Source organism: Rhynchophorus ferrugineus, unplaced genomic scaffold, assembly GCF_030347505.1.
Source record: "Rhynchophorus ferrugineus isolate W39M unplaced genomic scaffold, kcgeb_rfMv2 rfM10, whole genome shotgun sequence".
Lineage (NCBI taxonomy): Eukaryota > Metazoa > Arthropoda > Insecta > Coleoptera > Curculionidae > Rhynchophorus > Rhynchophorus ferrugineus.
In genome coordinates this window covers 32,388,398-32,401,211 of record NW_027472589.1, presented here as the reverse complement: position 1 = coordinate 32,401,211, position 12,814 = coordinate 32,388,398, and the positions used below count along the sequence as shown (strand labels likewise).

At 35.4% G+C, this 12,814-nt stretch overlaps 1 protein-coding gene across 2 annotated transcripts in view; it reads left to right on the top strand.

Moving 5' to 3' along the window:
* LOC143203473 (L-selectin) overlaps positions 1–12,814 on the top strand; it is a 36,959-nt gene that overhangs the window by 17,141 nt on the left and 7,004 nt on the right. Inside the window, exons 1-2 of one of the 2 annotated variants that reach the window (XM_076415644.1) lie at positions 9,395–9,635; positions 12,368–12,519. In XM_076415644.1, coding sequence (XP_076271759.1) covers positions 9,479–9,635; positions 12,368–12,519 — 309 coding nt within the window. In that variant the 5' untranslated portion in view covers positions 9,395–9,478. Of the gene's footprint in view, positions 1–9,394; positions 9,636–12,367; positions 12,520–12,814 lie in introns of those variants that run through there. The other variant, XM_076415645.1, reaches the window with a different exon arrangement.

Here is a 12,814-nt window from a genome sequence, read left to right as displayed (position 1 = left end):
GACAAGGTTTGGTATGAGGCAAACAATTGCAAGTGTCATAAAATGTTATCGAAGAAATACGTCGCGCTCTGAAACTCTTACGAAATATATTCTGCAATAAAAACGTAAATCAGGAATACTATAAGAATATTGGGACCAAAAATGTACCTTCTTGACATGACTTTTGCTGATGATTCCGTGATACTTGCGATCAGAGGCCATAGCAAAGAATCAACTAGAAAACTGTAACACTAAAAAATCTTTAGAATAGAAACAACTTGACACCATATATCTAGTTAAACTACAATGAGTGATAACAAATGCATTAATGAATAAAGAAAATAACATTGATTAAACTGATTATACAATATTGTTAACTATACCCCATTCATTTATTTTTTTCTTACAACAAAATTGAGCGCAGGGCAAAAAATCTCTCACGACCGAAAATATACTATTCGAAATTCCACCTCGATAAGAATGATTCAGCGTCGAACAGACAGTACGCTCATTTTTACACATCATTACAGTTGGAAACTTTGGCAATTTCCGGCCGAAATTTACGACGTAGGTCCGCAGCGGCTCCACCTCGCGGCAAATGTACCGTGAACGCTTCTGCGAACTTTCCTCTTTCTTTCCTCTTTTTTTTTTTCCAGTTCCTTTGCACAAATCCGATCACAAGAATCGTGTAAAAATCGATGTCTTTTTGATAACTGCGTCTGGTTTCGTGGTAAATTTCATGTCGGTTAAAGATTGTTAACATCGGTTGTTAAAAAGGCATTAATTTTGACATTAAAAGAGGAAGTATAGGCACGGGTTCGAATCCTACTGGGGCATGGTCGTAAATTTATGTTTGTGATTGTTTAAAATTTGTGATTGTCCTAGGTAAAAGTGTTAAATCCGAAAAGGAAAATGATCCCTATCACGCCAGTAATCAGGCTGTATGTCTCCTGGGATGATTTCTAAACTTGGTCACTCGCCAGTCGGTAAGCTTAATGATGAGGACCGTGGCTCGGAGCCCACGTTGGGCTTTAGGTCCAGTCCAGATAAACCCATTGTTGGTAAAAGGAGACTTTAAAATATATTTTTGAAAAAAGTTACAGGGGATACACAACAGTCTGTTTTCTAATAGTTCCTCAGTGTCGCATCTTCTTTCCGTTAAATAAAATAGTTTTCTTTATTAAATTAATAGGTCTCGTTTGGTATTGAACCAATATTTATATTTAAAACAGCTGCAATTCTTCACGGAATTCGTAGAGTGCTTCAATAGTTTCGAACGGAATTTTGTCCCATTCTTGTGCCGAAATACTCCTTAATTGCTTCAATGATGTTTCTTATATAAATCTACTCCTCATACACAGCTTTAAAATTCCCTATAACAGTTCAGATATGTTGAGGTCTGCCTATTTTGCTAACCAGGAGATATGTTTGCTCGTACACTAAATATAGGTAATAATTCATTTTCGTATGTTTATTTATGTAATTGTGACATTTGGTCATAGTAAATTGCTTACTAGTTTTAATAAATTTGAGAAAACAACTGAGAAATGCGGTTGTTGTGATTTAATTATTATAAAACTACTTTGTATGATAATAAACAATATTTTTAAAGTTTTTGTGCAGCTTTTGATTGCTCCAGTGTTTTTGGAATTGTGGAAAATATCGAAAATAAGTTCAGATAAAAAATATATAATATATTGCAGTAAGTTAACGTGCCAAACTTATCGTGACGAATGCTCGGCTATGAAAAACATACACTATGTGCGAAATGTTCACCTAGAAATGCTTCCATATACTATTGTTGAGTTGTTCATTGTATAGAGTCGCTGACGATAGAAAGCTCAAAATTGCATCTTCAACATTCATTATACTTGTTTGATTTGAAGAAATCTGTTGCCAAAAACATTTACACTGATTAGAACACTTAGGAACTTACCCTGGAACTTGCTTTATTTTCACCGTTTTAAAAGTGATAATTCTGATGTCAATGACAAAGAACGACATGGACGGCCAAAAAGTTTAAAAGAATCTCGAACCGTTTAAACATCGCGACAACAGTTTTCTGTGGTGTTTAGTAAATGGCTATAAAAAGTAAATCTACTATGACAATTCCAAGTGCTGATAGTCATGGCTTGGCTCAGGAGACATATTTACATCAATATAGAAACAAAATATTCATGGGCATATGTCTTGATGTAAATATGCTGATATCAAGAAGGTGCAATATATTGCGAAGTGCTAAAACCAAATGAACCTGTTACTGCAGCTGTTTACCGACATCAAATGAATAGATCGAACGATGTAATGTTGAAAGGACGACCCAAAATCATCCTCCCTTCAGGAACACGTGTTCGAAAATATAAAGAAGTGCGAAAATGGATCGATGATTGGATAGCTGCCAAGTCCAACATCCTTCCTTCGACATGGTGTTGCCATCTTACCAGAGAGATGGCAAAAGTTGTACAAAATATTTGGATTAATATATATATATATATATATATATATATATATATATATATATATATAGATATAGATATAGATATTTGAAACTTAAGTGGATCCTATACTATCTCAGACCACACACAATGTCCATTTGAACATGTATCTTTTAGAAACAGAAATATATTTTGTATTTGTATATATTGTATATGTTTTGCAATAATTTTTAATATATTCACATACAAAATGTAACTAAAACTTACATAAGTGTTTGGTGAGCCCCAGAGATGCAAGTGTTATGAATTTCTATAAAGCTCTATAAAATAAATTATACAGTAATAATGATTATGTTAAATATTTTTCATGGGAGAAAAGTATCAAAACTATCGAATTTACAGTTTTAACAAACAACGAGCTTCATTAATGAATAAAATAAACACTAATAGACTTGTAAATTAATTTCATCTTATATTAGATATGGTTTGTACTTGTTGTATGTATTTGTTTTATTTGCATTCATAGATAAACTAGGTGAGTACGATATTAATACATTATTTTCATTATTTAGTACTTCCCAAATGAAAATAAATAAATTAAAAATTCTAAGCTAAAGTTAATACACCTATACATTTATAGGCTCGTCTGACTTGGTTCGCTTCAATATTCTGTTTTCCTGCAAATTGTCCAATAACTGCGCTGCTTTCAAGTTTCTATGACTTAACAATCTCATGTAGCAACAACTACAACCCTTTAGGCCACCACGTATTCAACTACACCAAGTTCAAGGGTTGGAAACGCTGGTGGATCAGTATTATGAGTTTCCAGCTATAAAAGACCACCACAACGACGTTTGATTTTTCTTTTCTCTACCCGTTGTAACATTACCACTTCCACGGCGCTACCGTACCTCCTTTACCTAACCTAATATCCTGTCCACTCCCCCGTCGACCACATGGATCACTCAATATATAAATAAACAAGTATTTATTCAATCAGTATTTTCAGTTCTCGTGTGAATTCCTTCCACAAAATAGTAGTGAGTGCTCGAACACACAATCGCATCAACAATCACACATTATTCCAACCTACCAAGACGAACATTCCTACAATTGGTGACCAGCTCAACAGAAGTCATTCGACAGGTGCTCCGCACGTGCATGGAAGGATTGCACGAGGAACGGAACCCATCAACATCACATGGTCGATGTTATTCCACGAGACTAACGCGATGGACGAAAACCACAAAAGCCCATCATACATAACATCAACGCTTGAACACCCTTGCAGTTATAGGTACCTTCAAACAAATCGGAACATCCCAAGACGAAGGACGTCTTGCTATATCTTCGATGTCAGCTGATCCCGTAAAACTCTTGAGTAATGTTGGGGTCCCTATCCCATAAACAGTCCCTGGGCAATTGATTGCGTGTGCATTCAGGAACCTGCACCACATGGAGGTACGTTCTGCTAGGAGGGGAGTGATATAGCGACCGCTACAACCCTTTAGGCCACTAGGTATCCACTTACACCAAGTTCAAAGGTTGGCAACGCTGGCGGATTGGTACTATGCGGTTCCCAGCTATAAAAGACCACCACGACGACGTCTCGCCCTCTTTTCTTTTCTCTACCAACTTCCACAGTACTACGGTACTTCCTCTACCTAACCTAATATCCTGTCCATTCTCTCGTCGACTACATGTATCATTTAAGATCGAAATAAACAAGTATTTCTTCAACCAGTGTTTTCGGTTCTCGTGTGAATTCCTTCTACAAAATAGTAGTGAGTCTTCGGACAAACAATCGCATGCACAACCACACATTCCGACTGACCAAGGTCATCGTGCAACTCTTGGTATTACCTTAGTATTACCGATAAGCATTGATAATTAATCGTTAAACATTCTTTTGACTGCGTTGTATTAATAATTGGTTTGATGCTTTAGTACAACCAATCTCTTTGATTTAGGTCAAAATGAGATTTTGCTTGATTTTGAGACTAATGCTTTGCTTTTTATCTGACATGATACCAATAGATGGCATTGATGGGAATACATGTTTCGTCCTAAGAATAGTGGTATTAACATTGACATAATTTTTGTTTTAAATACAACAAAAGAGACAGAACATCATAATATCCTGTAGATTATACACAGCAAGATCTCCCTCCGGCTTCCATCCAGCCCGTCCCGCTACCTTTATCTTTATCCCTTAATAGATTAGAATCGTCTTAGGCTGCTTAAGACAGAAAAAGGAAATACCCCTAAAACCTTCCACTTCTTTATCATAACAAGCCGCTCGTAAGAAAATCCCGACTGAAAGCCCGCGAATCTCCATCGCCGAATCAACTGCCAACTTATTATTCCCGCCTTTGTTCGACCCACCTGCGAATTTTAATCTCCGCTAGGTCCCCCGAAAGCGCTATCTGACTGAGCCGATGCCAGAAGAAAGTGGCCTGGAAAAAGCGCAAAGAGCATCGGCGACGATCTAACGACGGATGCGGGTAGCAAATGACGTGTGTGTGCGGAATAATAAGCGCGGAGATAACTTTCAAACATTTACCAGAGGCCTTAGACTAACGGTCGCTGTAAGACAAAGGAGGTCGTAATTTTAACTAAAAATACAAACAACAATTAGTTTAGAGGGTTCCTTCTGTTACAGGACTTAGAGGGCGATAGAGGGATCTTTACAGTCTCAGAGTCGGTATTGATATTTTTCTTTCTGAATGTAAGATATACCTGTAGGTTAGGGACTTTTCAATTGATCTGTTAAGTTTTCTTTTATCTGTCTATAGAAACACCTGACATATACATAATATTTATTTATTAATAAGGCGTTGAGCTGCCATTTTCTTTTAAAACAGCTGTAGTTCTTGTACGAGAACATCCGCTAATTGTTTTAATTAAGTTGAAGATAGAATTCTAGTCTTCACTCTTTTAATTCACTTCAATCCCCCTGGTCTGGCCAGTGCGTTGACCATGTAAGATGTTTGATGATATTCTGATGCTTCTCAAATCATAACTGAACCTTTTTGTCTGTGTTTGTGGCTCCATTATCATCTTGGAATATAACAATCTTTGATGTGAATGAAATGACACAGGCAACCTAAGAGGTGAATTGAAAAGTCCCCGGCCTGACACATAGATGGCGCTAGTAGAATTAAATCCATATGTTTTTTAGTTAGCCCTAACTCTCAAAAGATGCGTGTATAAATTTGACAGCTGTCGGATCATTAGTTTGTGAATTATAGCATTTTGAGTGAAGCAACTTAAAAAAGCCACAAAATGATTTTGAATTACCGTAAATTAAAATTGAATGAATAGCAGACACTCCAAAGATATCAACTGGACGAGTACATCATATCATTCACAAATATTTAGGTATGAGAAAGTTCTGTCCAAAGTGGGTACCGCGCGAGCTCACTTTTGACCAAAAACAACGACCAGTTGATGATTCGGAGCAGTTTTTGAAGATGATCAAAGGTAATAAACCCGAGTTCTTGCGTCGATATGTGACAACGGGTGAAACATGTCTCCATCATTTCACTCCGAAGTCCAATCGACAGTCATCCGAATGGATTGTACACGATAAACCTGCTCCAAAGCGTGGGAAAACGCAACAGTAGGCTGGCAAGGTCATGGCGTCTGTATCTTGGGATGCGCATCGAATAATTTTCATTGACTACCTTGAAAAAGGAAGGACCGTCAACAGCGACTATTACATAGCGTTATTGGGCCGTTTGAAGGACGAAATCGTCGAAAAGCATTGGCAGAAATCCATGAATTGGCCTTCGAATTGCTTCCTCGTCCACCGTATTCTCCAGATCTGGCCACCAGCGACTATTTCCTGTTCTCAGATCTCAAAATAATGCTCCCCGGGAAGAAATTTTCGTCGAATGAAGAGATGGTCGCCGAAACTGAGGCCTATTTTGAAGCAAAGGACAAATCGTATTACAAAAATGCTATCGAGTAAGTTGGTGGGTCGCTGTAATCAGTGTATCACCCTTGAATGAAGTTATGTTGAACAAAAAAACTAATTTTGCCAAAAAAAGTGTTTTACTATAGTAGGCCCAAGGCTTTTCAATTGACCTGTTATTATCGGACGTTTTGCACGACGATCGGTCATAGTTTATGCGTAGTATGAAACGTGTTCGAACTTGTTCGGTTTAGTTTCCGTTCTGTGCTTGTGGAGTGGGAGGCCCTGGCACGGAGTTCGTTACTGACCCGCGTTATTGTTAGTCATCGAGTAATATATAGAGTGTTAACTTAATATAAATAATTTCAGAATTGTTTTGTGTGGTCTCGGCAGAAAGGCGCTGCGAACGTCATTTCGCTGAATTTCATTGGTTAGTTTAAAATACCATTACAGGCACCTGTAATGAAAATATTTTATAAGGGGAGCATTTCATTGGTCGACGATTCACGACCTATCACGTGACTAACCTCCGACGTCACATTCTATTGACCAATTAAGTTTCAAATAAAACCAAACTAAAATGTAATTTTTCAAAACCATTTATTAATATAAAATTCTGTACAAATAGAAATATTATAAAAAGAAATATTTGAAAAATTACCTGCAATCTAATTGAAAACATAACATATCTCATGGCAAATATAATCAAAAGTGTCTATAGCTCTTCCCTTTATATTTTTAGTGCTATCAATTCAAATAAGATGTATTAAAATTTCTATCTTATTGTTCGCTCATAATGAAAGCAAAGCAGCACAGTTGAAAGCCAGTTAATATTTTACCTACTTGTTGAACACAAAAATGTATTGAGGCAAGTTATTATTATTTTTACAATGTTATTGCGAAAAATATGGAATGGATAATTAACAGTTAAATCGTATGATATACGTCAGAATTGAGAAAACATACCGAAAAGTAATACTTTAAAGAACAGCAACAAAACATTAAAACATGATATATTTCAAAATTACTACTGTGCTCTTATTATGGCAAAATCGAGGAGTTAAAAAGACAGCTTACGTATATATTACCAATATAATAAGACAGTCATGATAATCTCTTGTTTATAAAATCAAGCTTGCCTTGTTGAAAAAGTTATCTCGGTTAAGGAGCCTTAAGCCAAAATATTAATTTTAAGTATCTTAACCAATATACATTTGTTTTAAGTAAATGAACCTCTTCATAATAATAAAATAAAAGTTTTAAACTGATGGCATTTTACAAACAACTTTTTAAAGGGTAACAGAAACTTTTCATGTAGTATATTTGGACACATTTTGGATTTAGAGTGTGGGTAATATGTTCATAATTTTTTCTGTTATATTGCTGTAAATAATAATATATATGAACACAAATGCTTTATATAAATAACTAGCGACCCGCCCCGGCTTCGCACGGGTGCAATGCTGATACTAAATTAAATACACTACAGAAAAAATATGAACGTTGTATATAAAAACATAGCGGCCCGCTCCGACTTTGCACGGGCATAAAATATATATGCCTATGTCACTCAATGAAAACATGATTAAAATCGATCCAGTATTTTTGGTTCATTCATTACTGCCCTTGGCCTGCACGCATTAAATTTGGAGTAAAACAATTCCTCTTCCCCTATACTTACTATGAAGATTTCCTGCTATCTTTGGAATATCTAAATTCATACAATTTTTATTACATTACACATTTTTAAACGCAAATTTTAAATTTGTAATATCTCCGAAAATATTTGTTTAATTTACATGCTGTAAGGAACCATATTGATCTATATTAATTGCACACTGTATTTAAGGTACTTAATTCGATAAGGATTAATGCCGTATTGCTTAAAATAGCTTCGTAAATAAGCCATTTTCTCACGTAAAAAGTAAACAATAAAAATGGTTAATGTGGGTTATCCCTAAAAGATAAACATATACCATCGCGGACTTTTTTGTAGACCTTTTTATGGTGTACAATACTGTAGTACATTAATTTGATCTAACTCGTAGGGTTAGGCAGCGTTTTTCCTAATTGCTAAATAAGCCTAAAAAATAGGTTAATTTACGACATCACGTTAGAAACCTCTAAAATTAGCAATGTTGCCTTAGTATATTATGCATGTATTATACATATAAACCTTCCTCTTGAATCACTCTATCTATTGAAAAAAACCGCATCAAAATCCGTTGCGTAGTTTTAAAGATTTAAGCGCACATAGGGATATAGGGACAGAAAAGGCGACTTTGTTTTATACTATGTAGTGATTGTATACGTACCAGGTAAAAGCAATGCTAAGTCACACAAATCCTTAATCTTGCTAACTTGGGGTGTTTCTTCCAAGGAAAACTACGTCCGGTTTTTATTTCCGCACAAACACTGGATACACAACACTTTTGAGAATGAAAATACATTAAAATCGAATAATAATAATGATCATATTTAAGACACAAGAATGCTAATCGTATTTTATATTAGACACACAAAAATGTCGTCGTAAACAAACTGAAACAAACAATGGCGTTATAGAAATGAACCAATCAAGGGCCTTCGTTGGTCAATTCAAATGAACCAATCAAAAAAGTGGTCTCAGAGCCACCATTGAACCCTATATTTACAACCTCTATATTTACTCTATGTTATTAGTCTTCAGAGTTTGTTTGTTACACCGTGTTAGCCCGTGTTACCGTTATAACGTGTGTTGTCGTGTAATTTAGAACATTTTATTTAAATACATCATATGTCTTCATGGGTTTAAAAGTGTTTGGTGCCTTTTCTTTATAAAATACCATAATAAATTTTCACGTACAAATGAAAATTCATAATAAATAAATTTACCATAAAACGTACTAAGCGTATCTAATAAAAAAGAAATAATATAATCATCTGGATATCTGATATTTTATTTGAAAATAATTTTACAACGTATTAATTCTAAATGGAAAACCCAGCTGAGCGATTAAATCCGAAAAATGCAAATAAAAAAAACCAAGACGATAAGGAACCAGTTGATCGGTAAATGGATTTTAAATTCGATATAAATCAATATAAATATAGTAATTCCGTAGTATCGTCTACGATTGCTAGTGTTACGTCCAAATAAATCGTCAAAATGGACATCTACAAGCTCATGATGATCATTATTTTATATCCATCTTTCGCACAATGTGACGAATTCGAAGCCATGATGTTCCCCGAAGCGGATTTCTTCGTTTTTCCGGATCCAAAGATTTGTGCTACCAGAGACATTCATCTCAGATCACCAGCAGGTATTTTAATTTTTGTTGTGTAGTCGAGATAACTGACATAGAATTATCCTAGAAATATTTTTTAAAATTTATGACTTTATTAGGTTCTTCATAGTACACTTGGTGAGATAAAACGAATTAATTTTACCTTGCAACCTTTGAATAATCTTGAATGTCTTGAATATTTCTGGCAGAACGGTCATACCGTGTCGAATGAACAATGTTGGTGTGAAAGATATCTAAGTATCGCCATATTTTGATCAAATCAGATGACACTATGTCTGGTGAATACACTGGGTACGAGAGATTTTCCCATTCAAGGTAAAAATTCAAAAAAAAATTCAAGGTTTGGTCATGTCAATGCTTTTTGGATGGTTACTCTTTCATCTAAGTGCCTGGAAACAGTTCATTCATCAATTACCAAGCTATATGACAATTCTTTAAGAGTTCGAGCTGGGTTTTCATTCAACATGCCTTGCAATTTATTGCTTTTGGACTTTTTTGATCCTCTAAGTCGTTCTTTACCACTGACACCAAAATCAGCACTTTTAAGCCGTTGAAACCAAAACCAATCAAAACACATCAGAAATGCTGTTAAATTATGACATGAAATTATATATTTTCCAGAATTATGATTAATCTAAAGCATATTTAGTTTCACTATATATATATATATATATATATATATATATATATATATATATATATATATATATATATAGTATATAGTCTCCTTTTACCAACCATGGGTTTATCTGGATTGGGCCTAAAGTTTAACGTGGGCTCCGAACCACGGTCCTCAGTATTAAGCCTACCGAATGGCGAGTGACCAAATTTAGAAATCATCCCAGGAGACATCCTCTCCCAGCCAGGTTACTTTCGTGACTGGGATCATTTTCCTTGTCGGATTTTACACTCTTCCCTAGAACATTCACAAATTTTTAAACAATCATAAACATACATTTACGACCATGCACCAGCAGGATTCGAACCCGCGACTATCGCAACAGTAGAAGGACCGTCCCATCGCCTTTACCACTGCGCCACCAAGCCGGCAATAAAGACTTATTATCTTTGATAAACATACTTAATTAGCCATTTTCAAGATTTAATTTTTTTCATAAGATATAAATTTAAAAATATGATTGGAATACTTTGTATTTCTAAATAATTTTGTTCTAACTCAATCTATTTGTGATTAATTTTTATAAAAACCGAAAAAAACTGCATCGAAATAAAAGGCCCTACAGTCTTCTTGGTTATTAACTCAAACAACTTTATTAACGAAATTGTTCGTAGTTTCTCGGTCTGGTTTACATAGGCCCTCCCAATTATCATCCTTATATGTACTGACTTAATAACTTAATTTATGATATTAACAGGTCACTTGAAAAGTCCCCGGCCTACCATAGTAAAACACATTTTTTTGACAAAATTAAGTTTTTTTTATTCAACATAATTCCCTTCAAGGGTGAAATACTGATTATATCGACCTTCCAAGTTTTCGATACCATTTGTGTAGTACGATTTGTCCTTTGCTTCAAAATAGGCTTTAGTTTCGGCGATCACCTCTTCATTCGACGAAAATTTCTTCCCAGCGAGCATTCTTTTGAGATCCGAGAACAGGAAATAGTCGTTGGGGGACAAATCTGAAGAATACGGCGGATGAGGAAGCAATTCGAAGGCCAATTCATGGATTTTTACCATCGTTTCCACTGACTTGTGACACGGTGCATTGTCTTGGTGAAGCCCTTTGTGTTTCTTGATATGCGGCCGTTTCTCGGCGATTTCATCCTTCAAACGGTCCAATAACGCTATGTAATAGTCGCTATTGATGGTCCTTCCTTTTTCAAGGTAGTCAATGAAAATTATTGCATGCGCATCCCAAAATACAGACATCCTAACCTTGCCAGGCGACTGTTGCGTTTTCCCACGTTTTGGAGCGGGTTCATCGTGTGATTGTCGATTGGACTTCGGAGTGAAATGATGGAGCCATGTTTCATCCATTGTCACATATTGACAAAAACTCTGGTTTATTACGCTTGATCATCTTCAAGTACTGGCTCCGAATCATCAACTCGTCGTTGTTTTTGGTCAAAAGTGAGCTCGCGCAGCGCCCACTTTACACAGAGCTTTCTCATACCCAAATATTAGTGAATGTACGATATACACGTTCAGTTGATATCTTTAGAGTGTGCTATTTCATTCAATTTCAATTCACGATCATTCAAAATTATTTTGTGGATTTTTTTAATGTCTTCGTCGGCAACAACCTCTTTTGGGTGTCCACTGCGTTCGCCGTCTTCGGTGTTCCTTTCACCACGTCGAAACTTAGCATACCAATCCTTGATGGTTGATTTTCCTGGGGCAGTGACCGCAAACTTGGCATCAAGACAAGTTTTTGCTTGAACTGTATTTTTTCCCTTCAAAAAATAGTATTTTATCAACACACAAAATTCCTTTTTATCAATTTTTTTTCACAATAACAAAAGTTGCTTCACTCAAAATGCTATAATTCACAAACTAATGATCCGGCAGCTGTCAAATTTATACACGCATCTTTTGAGGGTTAGTGTTTACTAAAAAACATATGAATTTAATTCTAGTAGCGCCATCTATGTGTCAGGCTGGGAACTTTTCAATTGACTTGTTATATCTAGATTTGCATTTAGATCTTAATGACTCTTATTTTATTTCAACGTCGTTTATTCTTATGAAGCGTTTTCTTAACACAAAATTTCATTATATTGAAGGCGTGCACTATTACTTGAGTTGGATGGACAAAAAAAGCCCTGAAGATTGGAACGGAGCTAGAAACTTTTGTCGAAGAATGTGCATGGATCTAATATCATTGGAGACGATGACTGAAAACGAATGGATCAAGAATTGGATAGAGAAACTTAGAGTAAGTATTATTTTTGAAAATGGTAGGTGATTTTTAAAGGTAGTAGAACTATGAATTGCTGTAACTCATATCAAAATCATCATCGTCATCAAATCTGGCAAAATATCTAGTTCTCAATCGATACGTTGGTGTTGGTGCTGCAGAACTTCGAATATTCTTTACCACATGAATAGGCCACGTGTGTTTTGAACTCAAACAATGTTAGCCTTGTATTTTCAAGATCATTCCCAATGATCTTGATCTTGCGTCATGCTTCATCGTGCTTGAAAACTGCTGCAAAATAATAGTTCTTTTT